This window comes from Leptinotarsa decemlineata, unplaced genomic scaffold, assembly GCF_025532065.1.
Source record: "Leptinotarsa decemlineata unplaced genomic scaffold, Ldec_3_MD MMD2_tig00000035_RagTag_RagTag, whole genome shotgun sequence".
Taxonomy (NCBI): domain Eukaryota; kingdom Metazoa; phylum Arthropoda; class Insecta; order Coleoptera; family Chrysomelidae; genus Leptinotarsa; species Leptinotarsa decemlineata.
The window spans coordinates 12,987,861-13,005,397 of NW_027412540.1; the positions used below are offsets into that span (position 1 = coordinate 12,987,861).

Sequence of the window (17,537 nt, forward strand, 5' to 3'; positions counted from 1 at the left end):
ATGTGCAATTGTATAAAGAACGATATGGATTTCCCGGTAAATATCTACTTAGTGTCATTGCCAACGGAAGCATCATCCATTTCTTCATAAAAACTTTCAAAGACTTCAACACAACCCATCATGCCAATCGAATGCATATATGAGATCGGAAATCAATATTTATCATCAGAACTCTTCACTGAGTCTTCGTTTTCGAATATTACCTGTTACCCGCAATAATGTAGATAGAGAAGTAACAACGTTTACCTTTTCAGATGAAGGATCATCAATGTCGATGGTAGATGAAGATATCACAAGAGGTCTCTACATACAGGGAGAAACAGAACTTTTGTGTTCAAAATGTACGGGTGAACAGAATCGTATTGAAAAGAACTCGCGAAAGGTACCTACTTCTCTCAATCATGGGTAATTTTACAGGCTCTAGGCAATTCAATAATCGTTCTGTATCAACAGTAAAATCTCTCAGCCTCCTGCAAAAACTATAGAGATGAACGGTAGAAAGTTCGTTTATTTCAAAATATAACAGTATAATCAAAAATTAGAAATAAAATTTCCTATGTTTTTATGCCACTTGTATTTGTAATTAACGTTGGTGCAGTTTCGTCCTATAAGGACATTTTCAAAAGAATAAAATAAACATTTCATTTTAGCTTATTGTATTCGTTGGACGACGCGGCGATAAAACAGAAAGAAGTTGTTCAGTAATAGAGCAATCAAATGTTGAGAATAAAGCTTTTCACAGCAGTAATTAAAACGCATAGTTTCAATAAAACTGATAACAATTAATACTATATATTCACTACTATTCACATAGAAGATTGTAGTCGGATTTTTCTGAAAGTTCATAAGATAACCACGAGTCGCGGTAGCGTTAGGGGAAAGATATTACATAATTCAAGGTCAAATCGAGTTCAAATAGAAGGCTATATTAAAATTTAAATATTCGGAGGAAAAATTATCTCATCTATCGAGATATCTGAGCACCACATCAAATATTCGAAAGAATAAATAATTTTCAGATCTTGATGAAACAAAGGAAAATTAAAATAATAAAGGGACCGTAACATTGACGAATTTCATAACTGACGATGAATTTCTATACCATTTTTTCTGTTATTATCCATATTCGATAAAACAAAGAGAGTTGAGCACAGTTTTGTGTGGGGACGCACATATTGGTGCGAAAAAAAGCTTTATCCATTATTAAAGTGTGTTTCATTAGAAGTGTGTGTTTTCGTCTATGGACCTGGATAAATTGGTCCACGACAAATGATACTACAGTTGAAGAGGACGAGTAAATTAAATTCGATGTACCTACAAAAACAAGTCGTCTTTGATTATTGTTAGTTTCATAGTTTACTAATTTTTTACTTGATTTACGTTTACTAATTATTTATATATCTACGTCTTTCTTGATCATTGTCCAAATAAACCTGTTCAACCAATATAGTTGATTGTTTTCCTCAACAAAAAAATTTTCCAAATACAAACTCTTCATCTGCCAATTGTCACTCTCACACAACACAATCAGTTAGTGTTTAGACATTTTGATGGACATTGAAACCGTGTTTTATATACAACAGGTTTTTCAGTAGTACTATGATAGTTTCGATTTTAGAAGCTCAAAGATTACTTTTGGAACATATCTCATATTTTTCAGGTAATCGCTATCAAATATTCTGGTTAGTAGCGCGGTAAGGAATAGAAAGTGGCACACCACGAAACGGAGAGGAAAAGAAGAAGAACTGAGTCTCGTGATGGCCGTGGACGTACGTGCTGATAACGTCCGTCCACAAAGAAGGTACGCGGATGCCATGTGCTATCGTGGGGCTCTTTTTTGTGTTGTGATAGTCCATTGTTATAAATACTGAAATGTGTGAGAGTTTTCAAAAAGTGAAGTTTAAGGGCCCCTTTATTCACGCCGGTACCAGGCCGGATGATTCGGATAAAAATCCGAAGGTCTCCCGAAGAGGAGGCGACCCATAAACATATATGTTGAAAAATCAAAAGGTCTCCTGAGCAGAAGGCGATAATAAAAAAGTTCTGTGTTTTTTTATCATAAAAAGTGTGACAAAAAAGGGGTGGCAGCATTGCTTCGAGCAAGACCGCTGCGCCCCACGCATAGATATATAAACAAGAGCCCCACGACGAAGCTTCTGTCAAATTGATGTTAATTCAATAGGAGGAGCCTGGACAAATGCGCCCGAGTAGAAATCAGTTAGAGAGAGAGAAGAAGAAGAACTGGTTATTTTTGTATCCTTACTGCTAAGAGCTGGTACTGCTGACTGCTGGTAGTGCTAGTCATCGTCCATTGTATATCAAATATCAATTTAGTAAAGAAAAAACTCGCATAGTCAGTTCTTAAAGCATAATGGAGCCCGAACGTGAAAAAGGTCTTCAGGACTACCGAAAAAAATTATTGGAACATAAAGAAGTGGAATCTAGACTGAAAGAAAGTGAGAAAATACCATCTACGGTTTGTTAAGTATAATATATAAAAAATATTTTCAGTGCGGGAGCAGTTGAAAGATTTAACAAAACAATATGATAAGTCCGAAAATGACTTGAAAGCTCTCCAAAGTATGGGACAGATTGTGGGTGAGGTATTGAAACAACTGACAGAGGAAAAATGTAAGTTTCTTCATCTATGCTTCTGCTATCTAATACAGATGTTTTAGTTATTGTTAAAGCTACTAACGGTCCCCGCTACGTTGTTGGCTGTCGAAGACAATTAGATAAAGCTAAATTGAAAGCAGGGACAAGAGTAGCTTTAGATATGACAACATTAACTATTATGCGCTATCTGCCCCGAGAAGTGGACCCCTTGGTTTATAACATGAGCCATGAAGATCCAGGAGACGTCACTTATTCTGCTATTGGAGGTCTCTCTGAACAAATTCGGGAATTAAGAGAGGTTATTGAACTGCCTCTGCTGAATCCTGAACTATTTATGAGGGTTGGAATCACACCTCCAAAGGGTATTTATAATTTTCTCCTTTATTTATTTCATGATATTACTCACTCTAATCAACAAACTTTCCAATTCCTCACATTAGTGAAACATATCCAAAAGTTTACTTTTACTCTTCAGAATAAAACTTTATGAAAAAATCAATTAAGCTGTATGACTGTGATAACAATAAAGAATTCGGTCTGATAGTTACTTGTTACATCTGATTTGTTTAAATCTGTTTTTTCGTTAATCAGCGTTGTCCTGCGACATTGCTTCAAGAATTGATTTTGAACAATCCTGATTGTAGAGAGAGGTTATTATGTTGTATGCCAGATTGTGACTGATATTTGATTATCTTCAAAATATGTTTGTTCTGAATGCTCATAAATTTCCTGTATATTTGGTAATTTATGGGCCCAATATACATACACACACATGAGTAATGTAGGATGTAGATAAGTAGGATGACTTGAATAAATTTAAGATTATGACCATAGTTAGTACTATGAAAGAGGATATGAAAAGACTGATGGACTTATGAGAGGGCACCTGAAAATAAATTCTTGACAATAAGTTTATGATTCACTACCCAGCAAACGTTGATCTGTCATATGTCAAATCGAAAAAAAAATTTTTGGGACACTCATTCTAATCGTATAGCACTACGAGATATACTTTACGACCTATTCTCATACCCATGAGAATAGGTCGTAAAGTATATGATGATGTATGAAGATTTTCATCAAAATTGCTCGAGCCATTTAGAAGGAGTGCGACCACAAACACCGTGTCAAAAAATGTTTATAGTATATTAGATATTATAAAGACAAATCAAGTATGTGAGCATACATTTAGTATTTGGTATGTTTGGTAATAGTCTAAAAGTATGTGAAGTTCAAAGTTGTGTTATTGAAAATGTTTCAGAAAGAAATTTGAATTTTCTGTTGTTTTTACTAATTTAATAAAATTTTACAGGTTGCCTTTTATATGGACCCCCAGGAACTGGAAAAACTCTTCTTGCTAGGGCTGTAGCCTCTCAATTAGATGCAAATTTCTTGAAAGTTGTTTCCAGTGCAATTGTTGATAAATACATTGGAGAATCAGCTAGATTGATAAGAGAAATGTTTAATTACGCTAAAGATCACCAACCTTGTATCATTTTTATGGATGAAATTGATGCCATAGGTATGATACACATATCCTCATGACATAAAAAGTACTAGATATTTTTTCTAGGTGGCCGCAGGTTTTCTGAGGGAACTTCAGCTGACAGAGAAATTCAAAGAACCCTGATGGAACTTCTAAATCAGATGGACGGATTTGATTCATTGGGACAGGTGAAGATGTTATTTTTCTTGGGTTGTGGTTTGTTTGACTTATTGGTTTCAGGTAAAAATGATAATGGCCACTAATAGGCCTGATACATTGGATCCTGCTTTGCTCCGCCCAGGTCGTTTGGATAGAAAAATTGAGATACCTCTACCAAACGAGCAAGCAAGACTTGAAATTCTTAAAATTCATGCTTTGCCCATCGCCAAACATGGTGAAATTGACTACGAGGCAATTGTCAAGCTATCTGACTCCTTCAATGGAGCAGATTTGAGGTAAACTCAGTTGAAATTTACTCAGACAGATATTTCATATTTATAACTTTTTCAGAAATGTGTGTACAGAAGCAGGGTTGTTTGCAATCCGGGCAGAAAGAGAATATGTAATTCAGGAAGATTTCATGAAGGCAGTGAGAAAAGTTGCAGATAACAAGAAATTAGAAAGTAAATTAGATTACAAACCTGTATAATTTCAACTTAGTTCAAAATATTTTTAACAAACAAGTTTGGTTTTCTTTATTTCACATAAAGCACTTGAAATAAATTACTATATCACTGAGTCACTTTCACAGCACTTTCAAGTTTTTCAAAATGTAGTCGTAAATTTCTATCAAACCCCACACTACGTAATCTTTCAACATTTATAACCTGTTGCTTGACATTTCCAAGTAACTCCTTAATATCATTTGGAACAAACTTGGCCAAGATCATCATCAGTTGAAAATAATTTATGGTGTTGAATGCCATGTGTTTCACTGTAATGGCATTCACTTCATTTCGAAATTCTGCTTTAATTTGAGGGTACAAAGGAGAACAAGTGATTGTTGCTATCAAACTTATAGCAGTGCTTCTTTGTTTATGGAAAATAACTACTTCACATAATCCATAAAATGTTTTTGTCACAATTAACTTCAACACTTGGATCGAAGTAGTACACTTTATGATGTCTGTTAAAATTTTCAAAACCTTTAGTAAATTAGCATCAGGTTCTTTGACAGGATGTTTGAAATAAGAGCTACATAATTTTTCTAACAACACGGAAGCAACTGCGTCATTTTCTAAACACTTTAAAATAGGAGACTCACTTGTGGAGAAATATTTCATATATTTAGTGATCATGTCACGAAGCATTCTCTCCACGAACATATCAGTTTCTGCTCTCAGCTTCACCATAGCTTCGTAAAATAGGTGCCAAGTGTTTTTAACTGCATTCACCACATATTCATGCAAATTCTTTCCTATAAGTAAATCATTGGGCATCAACAGGCACTGTGTCAACTTTGTAAGGGGACATGAACTCTTATTACGACTGTAAAGCAGGGTTCCACAGTGTAAAAATGCGAGTGATAGGTAAGTGTAGATTCGACAAATTATTGCTTCGTTCTCCCCTTGTGATATATACTGCACTAGCCACTTATCAAGGTGACCGAAGGATAACTCGCATAACTTGTTGATGAATGAAGATTGGGAATGGTGTTTTATGTCACTTCCAAAAAACTCAATGAGAGCATAAATTGGATCCTTTGATGAGTTGATATGTGATTTCAATGCAACAGGAAAGAGATCAAATTTCAGTACATTTTGGGTTAAACTTTCAGGAGCCTCCATCGTTAGCAGACATATTTTTACCCAGCATATAATTACTTGTGCTTCTTGTTGTTCATTCAAGATGTAACTATTGGGATAATTCCTCAAAACAACTATTAGAAACTCTGATAATATGTTAGAGAGTATGTTTTCATTTGTGAAGTATGCAAAAATTTCGTTGGCTAAATGTGGAATGAGTAAACATAGTTTTCCAGCAATTTTTCCTATTGATCCTGGGGCATTATGAGTGCTAGAGACCAACTTTAGGGCAGGATAAACATGTTCTTTAAAAGGTGCCATCCACAATGACCAACAATCTGGATTTCCAACTTTATCCAACGTAAAGGCTAAAACGTCCAAGGCAAGGTTTAGATCTGTGTAGTAACAAGTTGATAGATATTTTGATATCCATGAGTTCAAAAATAGTGATTGGTCGAGTTGCATATTACCACTAAACTTCAACAAATGTTCGAAGTTTGTGATGAATCCTTTTATCAAACGAAAATGTTTGTTGTCTGCTGATGCTTCTTGAAGCAGGGATAGTAAAGATGGTGCTGTGCTTCCAAGGCTGTGTCCATTTCGTACTTGTATAATGTTCTAAAAATAAAAGGAGTATTAGAAATCTCTTCCTTATACAGTTTTCACTGCAACAAGGTGATAACCAGAAAGAGTAGCATAGTTCGTGGCAGTGTTCGTTATCAGTTATATATAGTGGTGTTTTTTTGGAGCTTTAGTGATTTTTGTGCCATCTAGGTGAGCAAAAGCTAACATTTCAGAAGTGGTTCTTGGACACCAAATATCTTTTATGTGCTAAATCTTATAAAATTTGACAAGTTTTAAATTTAGGAGAGAAATTTGATAGGCAGCGTCAGGTTGTTCAATAGTTTTACAGGGTGATTTAGATCTTAGATGGAGTAACTAAGGCAAGCACAGTATTTAGTATACGCTCAGTTACATTGATTTAATTGATATAAGTTGAAAACGACTGCAATAATAAGTCTAATTTTTGTGGTCTCAGCGATGTAACTAAATAGATAATAGTGTTGAACTTTTTGTAGCAATGGTTCAACTATTTGTATATAGTTGAATACGTTCGTAATCGAAAGAGAAAAATTAAGTTGCGTTAATGACTTTTATTTAATAAAAATTGACAACTACTTCAAAACAATTATCAACATCTAAAACACGTCTACAGGGCACACTCAAAATTAAATGAAACAGTTCAATACAGAGCTGACTAAAAATCAACCATTTCTAACACTCCCTCTGGATCTTTGATCCCCAATTCTCTCAAATGCTCCACCAAAATGACTGCAGCAACACATTTCGTCAGTTGATCAGCCAAATTTTCTCGTGATGAAACATTTCAAAACTATTGTTTTTTCTTCTATCAAATCTCTGATGTGAAACATACGCAAATCAATGTGTCTTGACCTTTCGGAAATTATATTGTTTTCGGCTAATTTAATCGTACCTTGATTGTCTATAAAAATAGGAAAACAATCACCAAAAAATTGTTCCTTGGATATTTTATGAGCCAATTTCTTAAAAAAATATCAGTTCTTTGGCTGTTTCGCTCAAGGCGATAAATTCTGATACTACAGTACTTAGTGCAACACAGTGTTGCTTACGGCTTGATTAACTCACAGCTCCGCCTTCAATTGTAAAAACATAGCCACTGTAGCACTTTCCGTCTGTCTCATTTGATTCCCAATCTGCGTCACTGTAGACTTCCATAATAATTTTTCCAGTGTTTGAATATTTTAATCCATAGTTTCTTGTCCCATTTAGATATCGGAGAATATGTTTCATACCCTTCCAATGGTGCTTTAAAGGTCTATGATTGAACCGACTCATAAATATAGCGGGAAATGCTAAATTCAGTCTTGTCAAAACTGCCAAATATAAATGACTTCCAATAACTCTCTGATATAATTTTGTATCTTCCTCATTTAAGGGTTCATCGTCATCAATTTTAAATTTTTCTCCTACGGGTAGAGGAGTAGATACCTTCTTTGCTTCCAACATGTTCATTTCTCTCAAAAGTTCGATGGCATATAATGACTGGTCTAATCTTATTTTATCCTGGTCTCTCGTAACTCTGATAAGATATTTTCACTTCCCCCAAGTCTTTGGTATCAAAAATTTTGTTTGAAACTGAACTTTAATTTGTTTATTTCATCTCCACTTCCAAAAATTAATATATCATCTACGTAAATGGTGATTATAACTTCTTCTTTACTTGAAATAAACACATGGATCAGCAATAGATCTTTCAAAACCTTGGCTTTTGATGAAATTGTCTATTTTTTAATCCACATCAGTCCCGACTGATGCAATCCATATAACTTTTATTCAGTTTACAAACAAATCCATTTCTTTTCTATGATTCAAAACTTTAGTTGAAAATTTCTTCTTCAATATAATTTGTACACTATTGTATCCCTCTGGAATTTCCATGAATATCGTCACTTTCAAGTCAGCAGATAAATATGCAGCAGTGATGTCCATTTGATGTATCAACCAAGTCATCTCAGCGGCCAACAGCATCCTTATAGTTTTCTTCTGAATAACTGGTGCATATGTTTGATCAAAATCAATTCCAGGCCTTTGAGTATTTCCTAGTGCAACAACTCTGGCTTTAAATTTTTCTTTTCATTATACTTTGTTTTGAAAACCCATTTCGTCTTGATTGTTCTAGTTTCGTCTGTCCGCTTTACAAAATTCCATGTATTATTTCTAACGAGATTATCAAATTCTTGAACAATAGCATCTTGCCAATTTAATCGGTTATTTCCAGTTAATGCCTCTGTTAGATTCAGTGGATCATGGTGTCTTTCTTCAATCGTTTTAGAATTTTTAGCTTCATTACAAAATTTTGATGTACATGCTTCGTCGTTGACTATGTAATCTGACATCCAATTAGGTTTCTTTTCTCTCTCATTTTTGTTATTTGTGTTGTCCATGTTTATAGTTTGGAACGTAATGTCGATCAAAATTTGTTCTTCTTCTACTTCAGTAATCTCCTGATCACTGCTAGTTTTACTGAATACATATTTTTCTTCATTTGTTTCAAAATTAAAAATATTCGTCTTCATATTAATATTAAGCACCTCATCTTCTCCCATTGTTTTGTTTTTCGGAATATCTGGTTTACTATGCAACGCTGGAAAAACGGTCTTCTTCAAATTTAACGTCTCTGCTAATGAAGATTTTTTCCTTCTTTGTATCCCACAGTCTGTATGCCTTGGAATAGCTATCGTAGCCCAAAAATATGCAGTTTATACCTTTACTTGTTCTTGTTTTGTTCACTGCCCAAACTCTGCATCCAAACACCCGTAAATGAGATTTATCAATGGAGATCATCGGTTTCCATTTTTGTATTGGGCTTTCTCCCTCGTTAGCATTTGTTGTATAGCGATTTCTAACATAGCATGCTGTTGGAAGTGCTTCTGCCCAAAATTTTTCAGGTAAACCTGATTCAATCATCATACATCTTGCTGCGTCGAACAATGTTTGATTGATCCTCTGTGCCACTCAATTTTGTTGTGGAGTCCCTGAAATGATTAACTGATGTTGAATACCACGTTTCTGCAAATATTCTTTGAAAACATTTAACAAATATTCGCCACCATTGTCACTTTGTAAACAGCAAATATTTTTCCCGTGTAAATTTTCCGCTCTCTCTTTATATTCTTTGAATTTAATGAAAACTTCATCTTTGCTCTTCATAAAACCAATCCCACAATATCTTGAATAATCATCTATGAATGTGACAATGTATCAATGGTTCAACTATTTGTATATAGTTGAATACGTTCGTAATCGAAAGAGAAAAATCAAGTTGCGTAATGACTTTTATTTTATCAAAATTGACAACTGCTTCAAAACAAATATCAACATCTAAAACACGTCTACAGGGCACACTTAAAAGTAAATGAAACATACAGAGCTGACTAAACATCAACCATTTCTAACAAATAGGGATATAAATAGATATATGACGAATATATGACGAAATCCCGGTAAAACTCTTGAAATATGTTGCACGTGAACTATCAACACCCCTAGCAATTATTATAAACATGATGCTTAATAAAGGAATATTTCCTGACAAATTAAAAATAGCTCATATAAAAGCAATCTTCAAAAAGGGTGACAAGGATCAAATAAAAAATTACAGACCTATAGCATTACTATCAAATATTAGTAAGATTTTTGAAAGAATCATATATAATCGCCTTATATCCTACCTTGAAACATTCGAACTATTAAGTGATACACAAAACGGTTTTCGAAAGGGTAAATCGACAACAAGAGCAATATATCAAGCTTTATGTTCAGTCATAAATAGTCAAAACAACAAGAAACATAGCTTAATGATTAACTTAGATCTTTCAAAAGCTTTTGACAATGTCAATCATAAAACATTGCTAAATAAACTTGAGGCTTATGGAATCAGGGGAACCTCAGCTAACTTGATAGAATCATACTTTATAATAGAAAACAGTACGTGGTCGAAAAATGTCACATCACAAATGAGGTTATAAGGTCTGATGAACTAACAATAATTAGAGGGGTACCACAAGGATCAATTCTAGGTCCATTGCTGTACATTCTCTATACCAATGAACTACAAATGGACAACAACTTAAACACTATACAATTTGCTGATGACACAACCGTTATCCTTGAAGAACAAAATGGAGATGACTTGGAAAGAAATGTGTTCGATGCTTTAAGTACCCTGGAAGCTTGGTTTGCACAAAATCACCTAAAGCTGAACCCTAATAAAACACAGGCAATCAAATTCTCACAGTCAGCTGAAAATGATTATACTTTTTCGGATGGTAAATCAACAATAACAACTAGTAAAAGTTCAAAATTCCTGGGAATTGAGCTAGATTTTAGACTGGATTGGAAATCTCATCTGGATACTTTGTCAGAAAATGTTGCAAGGCATTGCTATGCCCTAAGAGTCATCACTAAAACATTAAATGTTCAAGCGTCAATGTCTGTCTATTATGCACAAGTCCACTCAAGACTTAAATACGGCTTAATTTTTTGGGGTGCATCTGTGAACGTTAAAAAAATTTTTTCACTTCAAAAACGTTGCCTAAGAATTATTTATAAATCCAAACAAACTGATAGCTGTAAACCTTTATTCATAGAAAAGAAAGTACTGACCCTATACAGTCAGTATATTCTTGACAGCATAATGTTTATTAAAAGCAATCCAAAGCTTTTTAACGACTTTGATAAAGCACACATCTACCCAACAAGAAATAAAGCAGATTTGGTTACTAATATTCCTAATTTTACTTATATTCAGAAAAATATACCGTATACTCTAATAAAAATCTATAACAAACTTCCAAATGCACTAAGAAGCCTCTCTAAAACAACACTCAAAAATAAACTTAAAAACTTTCTTCTAAATAGAGCATACTACTCAACTGATGAATATTTTAAAGATACCATCCCTTCAGATTTTACCTACTAAAATGTCTCACATTTAATTGATTTCAATTTTTAAATGTTTTTAACTGTATATTTATTACACTGACATGTTCTACGCTCATCTGGGCATTTTACTTCATTGTAATTGAACAAATAATAAATAATAAATAAATAAAATAAATATAGATAATATTTCACCAAATTTTTTGCTATTCTTAAGAGGAACAGGGCAATTTTTGGGAGATTTCGGTGCATAGGGTAATGCAATAGATAAATAATTCAATGACTTCTCAGTTGCAAATTCTGAATATAATGACAGTGCAAAATAGTAGTTGCATAGTCACATTTGATAGGTCCGGCAGCAAATTGATTTCAAAATTTAAATTTGAAGATATTTACATGGAATACTTTTGAAACAAAGTTTAGATTAACATTCGTAGACACGACAAAATAAGATTATGTGGAGATTTGACTTGACTTTCAGTGACAGTAAAGTGTAAATTTTAGGGTTTGATTTGAGCTGATGTAGCAGGCAGTTTAGTAGTAAAAGTTCATAATAATCAAATCGAGTTATGGTCAGATCTTTTACTACTAGAAAAAATGTATGAAAAAGAAAATCACGAAAGGAATCAGGTTCAGTTTAGTAAGCATGAGAGGGAATGTAATAGGGATAAACATCATAGAAGTAATAACAAATGTTATAAAGGTGGATATATAGGGCATTCAAAAAGTCAGTGTAAGGGTAAGGTAAGGTAACTGTCTCTCAGGATAACCACTTGAGTTAAGTAGAATTAAACTGAATCAATTAAAATGGATGTAATAAACGAGCCTCTTCATGTTATAAATGCTTCAAACCTGGATACATCAAACACAATTGCATAGATACCACTCAAACAGTAAATGTAACTTCATTTGATGCGCACTATTCTCACACTCTCAAGCGATTTATGCATACAGTAAAAGTCAAGAATGCACAGTATCAAGCTTCAACCGATCCAGGAAGCGCAGTTTATACAATTAGCAGTAAAGCAGCGCAGAGAGGACAAATTATTCAACCAGGAGAATCGAATTTGTTCGGTTTTGGAGGGTCAGAAGTGGAGCGTCTTGGAACAGTCACAGCCAGAATCGAGTTGGGAGATGTTTTTGTCGACAAGGAGCTTATATGTAGTATCAGCCGAAGTTCAATCCGTTTATGTTATTTTGTGTCACTTTCATCGAAGATGATTCGATAGCGTATGTTCGAAAAAACGATGATTTGGCATTTTATTGTAAGGACATGTTGCAATTTTCCAGAGTCGAACAACAAACTGCAAATGAGTCAATCTCTGTCATAGCTCAAGAGAGAATTGTTCAACCAAACACAGTCATGCTCATCAACTGCAGGGTTGCTGATGAAGAAGTCGTAGTTTCAGATGAGAATCCAGATAAACTGAGACCTGCCACAATAGAGAAACGCTAGTTGTGGAAAACATCTTTAGTCATAAACACAACTAGAGGTAGTCGAGAACCCGTAACAACTGACATGTTGAACGTTGAACAAAAGACTGGTAAGAATATAATTGAAAGGTCTTGTTCACGACGCTCCAAATCTCGCACATCTCGCTCCAAATCGAGGGTAAGAAGCCGTCACAAATCCAGAGAACGTTTGTCCAGAGTTAGATTCAGAGTAGCAGATGTAGACCCCCATCACCACGTGTCACTAAATAGCGAAGGTCTAGATCTAGAAGCAGGGATAGACTAAGAAAGAGTCGTCTTCCAGAGCGATTCAGAAACGAATTTATTTTATTTGATTACTTTTTTTTTTCATTTCATAGATTCATTATTTTTTATTTATTTTTATTTGTTTAGTTTAGAAATGTTTCTTTGAGTGGGGCCACTTAATTTTGTCAGAATAGGCCAAGTGTTAGATTTAGATAGGTAGTTACCTGGAAAAGGGGTAACAGAGTGTTCCTTATCAATTATTCATAGTAAAGTGTTTTTTTGAAGTTTTAGTGTCTCTTGTGCCATCCAGGTGAGCAAAAGCTTACACACTCAAATTCTTATGAAGAATATGTTGGAAACTTATGTTGACTCATACCTGACATTAGGATTTTGTTCTGATACTTTAAATTTAGACCTTTAGTCTTCCCTGCATTCTTAGTGAAATTTTATTTCAATCATTATTTTTTACAAATAAGTTAGTTATGTACCTGTCACAGTTGTTTCCAGTTTATTTATCCTTTAATGAAAAGGTGTCCATTCATCGTCTCGGAGGTTCTTCCGTCCGGAATAACACCATAATGCAACTTTCTGTTGAACGATAATTCGTTGTCACATTCTTGACTCGAATCATGGATGACAACAGCTTCAAGTTGAAAGGAAGAGACAATTGTCTAGAATGGAAATTTCAAATGGAATGTGTTCTCATGCATGACAAAATTGACCAAAGATATGATGTGAAAGCCCTAGCCCTGAGATTAACCTGACTGTTGTCAAAAGTGTCTTTACCCATATTAACGACTCAAAAGCAGCTGCTGAAGCTTGGAGTGCACTAGTAAGTGTTTATGAGGATACAGGTTCAAATGGCTGCTTTCACCTTCTCAGATGCCTGGGTTCCATAAAATTGATGAGTTTTTCCACTAGGAGGAATATGTTAATGAGATTATGCACATAGAAGATACCTTTTTAGCTGCTATTATGTTAGCCTATCTCCCAACATGAACCATTGGTTTTGGCTTTGGAGAGTTCTGTAGAAAATATCACTATAGATATCAAAACAGCTTCTCCAGGGTGATAAATATGCCAATGTTATTAGCAGTTCAAAAAACAATATTTATTGGGTCAAACGCCCAAAAAAAGCTGGGTATGCAAAGTGAAAGGACTTTGAAAATGCCAATTGTAAACCATCAAATGCAAAGGTAAGGGGTATTCGAGATTTGAAAAGGAATATATTTTTATGTGTAGTTACTAATTTTATAATTTTAAACTTAATGAGAGTTGAATAAAATTGACGTCTTTTGCATGAACTGAATATATAACTGTGGGCTTGAAGTTGAGTTTGTTTTCTATCAAAATAACCTGAACCATTACCCTATTACGGCAAACCTGTGTATTAGTTAGTTTACCATTCAGAACTTAACGTCTCAACCTTACTAAACATAGGTAAAAATCACTGTAAGTTACAGAAATATACTTCTATTTGTGTAATATTCAACATTTTTTGTTGTAATTTTTGCTTGACGATTGGTATTGCAATTAAATTTAAAATTGATTTCTTGAAGTATCAATTTGAACAGATAGATCACTTTTGAGTCTTCATTTTTCCTAAAATCAAATCTTATAGATTCTTCATAAGTCAAACTAATGAAGAATCTCCTACAGTATATCTCGTAGGAATCATTTTTAACATGGTCAAACCTTTCACTAGACAACTAAATATTGAATTCTAGGAAAAAAAAGCCGAAACCTTTCTTTCCCAAAAACTAATCCCTCCTAAAAATATACCTCTTTCAATTTAAAGGCAATCTTCCACTTTACGAAAAATATTCACCTCAAGGTAGACTTCTTACAGTTTTCTAGTTCGTCTATTACTCAATAAACTAAATGCGAAATAAACTAACTTGGTGAAGCAAATATACCATTTTGCTATGAATGAACAATGCATTAAACAAATTATTTCATTTTACATACTTACAAAGGTAATATAAACATTCCACACCAAAGGAGTATTCTTTTTTTCAGGTGGTAGAGTGTCAAAAATAGAAACAACTTTCTTCGTAACCTCTTCATATCCAACAGCTGACAGTGCTATAAAAAGTAACATGACATGGATAATTCCTGTTTCAGAAAGTTCCTTCAATTTATTTGGACCCAGTTGTGAATAAATCCTTCCTTTCATTTTCCCCCAATGTTCAGGGTGGCTTTGGAGTTGACAAATGAGCATGGAAATAAATTTTTCAAAATCACCTTTGCACTCCTTCGGTTTGAAGAGTATTATATCCAGAAGTTCAACTAAGTCTAGAGCTGTGGAGTTGGTATAGTTTCTTTTTGAGACATTAAGTCTCTTACTGTAGTAGTCCCAGATGATTTGATAAGTTTGAATACTGCCTTGTTTCAGCCAAAGCCCACATATTAAAGGTTCAATTGATTTTAAAATTTCCATTAACATATCAGAGTCAGCTTTCAGCAGAAGTGGTTTCAACTTGAATTGTATCAACTCATAATTTTCTCTAATTCTTTCAGAATGATTTTCTTCATTCCTGAGACTAGTATTATATGAATGTAAATTGGCAACATCTTTTAAGAGCCATAAAGTGAATAGTGAATCTTCAGTCTCTAATTTCTTGTTGAATATTTTCCAGAAAAAATCGGGGTCTCTAGTTTTCTCACAGAATAACTGAATAAGTAGCCAAATGTTTTTGACACATGGACATCCAAACACATCTCGAGTTATTTGCCTTTGAAAACTCCTTCTAGCTAGCACTACTAGGTTAATAATTATTGTTTCAATTTTGTTTTCAAGAACAATTTTAGAAGATCCACAGATATAATGTAAAACCAATGTATAATAGTGAATCTCCAGGAATGTATGAAAATACTGGTATACTGGATTCCTAGTATCACTTTCTTTAAGAGCAGAAAGCTTGATCACAAATTCCTCACTTAGTTCACTGAATGATAAAACTGTATTAGTAAAAAAAATAACTTTGTCTAACGTCTGTGAGGCATATCTGGCTTTTTGTGAAGGATATTCGCATAACAGTAATGACTCCGTTATTGCAGAAAATGATTTGTTGATGAGTTCCCTTGAATACATCATTTCTTCATATGCTAACACATCACCATTCAACGCAATGGTTTGCAAATAATGCCATTCTCTTTGAGCTAAACGTAAAATAATATCGATTTCCTCAATGATGAGTCTTCTGTTGTACACTTGTTCACCAATGAATAATTTGTTTTCAGAAATTCTCAGTTGTTGGCTCATAGGAACAAATAGCTTCTGAAAGTCTTGAAAAAGTGGAACATCACTTATTTGATCGCAACTCAGAACATATCCATACAAATTCATATTTAAGCCTCCTAGAAAATCATTATTTTTTTAAATAATTTGTTAGGTGTCAGTATTTTAGGTTAGGTTAATCCATTTCGCGGGAGATCCATTTTTGAATTTTGTGTCGTGCACACCTCTCTCACTCCTTAATTTCTATGGTCGTTGCTTCTCATTCGAGCGCATTTATCCAGGCTCTTCCCTTCCTGGTCATAGTGACAGAGGCTTCATCCGGATGCCCAGCGGTCTTGCTCGAGGCATTGCTGCCACCCTAAGTATTTTCATCCAGTTTTTCTTTTTACAAAATCACTTTATTTTTTACTGGGCACCTCTTTCTCGGGAGGTCTTCGGATAAAAATAACACAAGTTCATATATTTTATAGAACTGATGACCTCGTCTAATCCGTCGACGTCCAGACTGGTTACCGGTGTAGGGGGCCGCTAGTCCCCTCATCTTCCAATTCAAAATTTATTCAGACGTAACTTTATTTTATATTACACTTTATTTTCAGCTCACACCCATTGGACCCCACTCCGATCACGACATCCACGTGCCATCTTTGAAGGCGATCGTTATCGGCACAACCGTTCTCTATCACTATCGGAGAGGAAGTCTCCTGGGAGTTCTTAGATTCATGAATTGCTTTAAACAAAAGAAACGTGCTAAAGTATTGAATGGACAAATAGATGAATAAATCCATGAATTTAAGAACTTGTCTTACATGGGATAATAATGGGATCACGGAACTCTCTGAATCTCTGTACATGCCAAGGGATATGAGTGATATATATATATATATATATATATATATATATATATATATATATATATATATATATATATATATATATATATATATATATTTATTTATTGTGACATTAATGAGATGATTTAGTATTTTGTTCATATAATATTTTGTAAACACTTCCAAAATAAAAATCATGATATTATGAAACAACAAAAATTAATTGGCGCTCCGCGGCGACTTCATTGATTCCAGTGGCGCATTTGCTTTTTCAGCTGCAGGAAAATCCTGAGAAACCTGCAGCACTATATCATCATCACAGTACATGTGAGGTCTTCTCAATATTTCCCGCTCAGAGTAATAATAAGACATCCGTTACTCTGAGATTTCCCGTCTTTTCAATACTTTATTTCGAATATCAGTATGTCAATCAC

At 34.1% G+C, this 17,537-nt stretch overlaps 2 protein-coding genes across 2 annotated transcripts; one reads left to right on the forward strand and one right to left on the reverse strand.

Annotated features, from left to right (window-relative positions):
• The first annotated feature begins 2,261 nt into the window (after positions 1-2,261).
• Rpt4 (Regulatory particle triple-A ATPase 4) lies at positions 2,262-4,785 on the forward strand. The gene is made up of 7 exons (XM_023166519.2): positions 2,262-2,456; positions 2,512-2,631; positions 2,679-2,978; positions 3,929-4,138; positions 4,190-4,290; positions 4,343-4,557; positions 4,613-4,785. Exons 1-7 carry the CDS (start codon positions 2,372-2,374, stop codon positions 4,749-4,751), a joined length of 1,170 nt encoding a protein of 389 aa, XP_023022287.1. The 5' UTR covers positions 2,262-2,371; the 3' UTR covers positions 4,752-4,785.
• On the reverse strand, positions 4,731-16,559 carry LOC111510584 (protein MMS22-like). The gene is made up of 2 exons (XM_023166507.2): positions 15,002-16,559; positions 4,731-6,465 (listed from the first exon to the last, which is right to left on the reverse strand). The coding sequence occupies exons 1-2, from the start codon at positions 16,376-16,378 to the stop codon at positions 4,834-4,836; spliced, it is 3,009 nt and encodes a 1,002-aa protein (XP_023022275.2). The 5' UTR covers positions 16,379-16,559; the 3' UTR covers positions 4,731-4,833.
• Between the last annotated feature and the right edge of the window lie 978 nt (positions 16,560-17,537).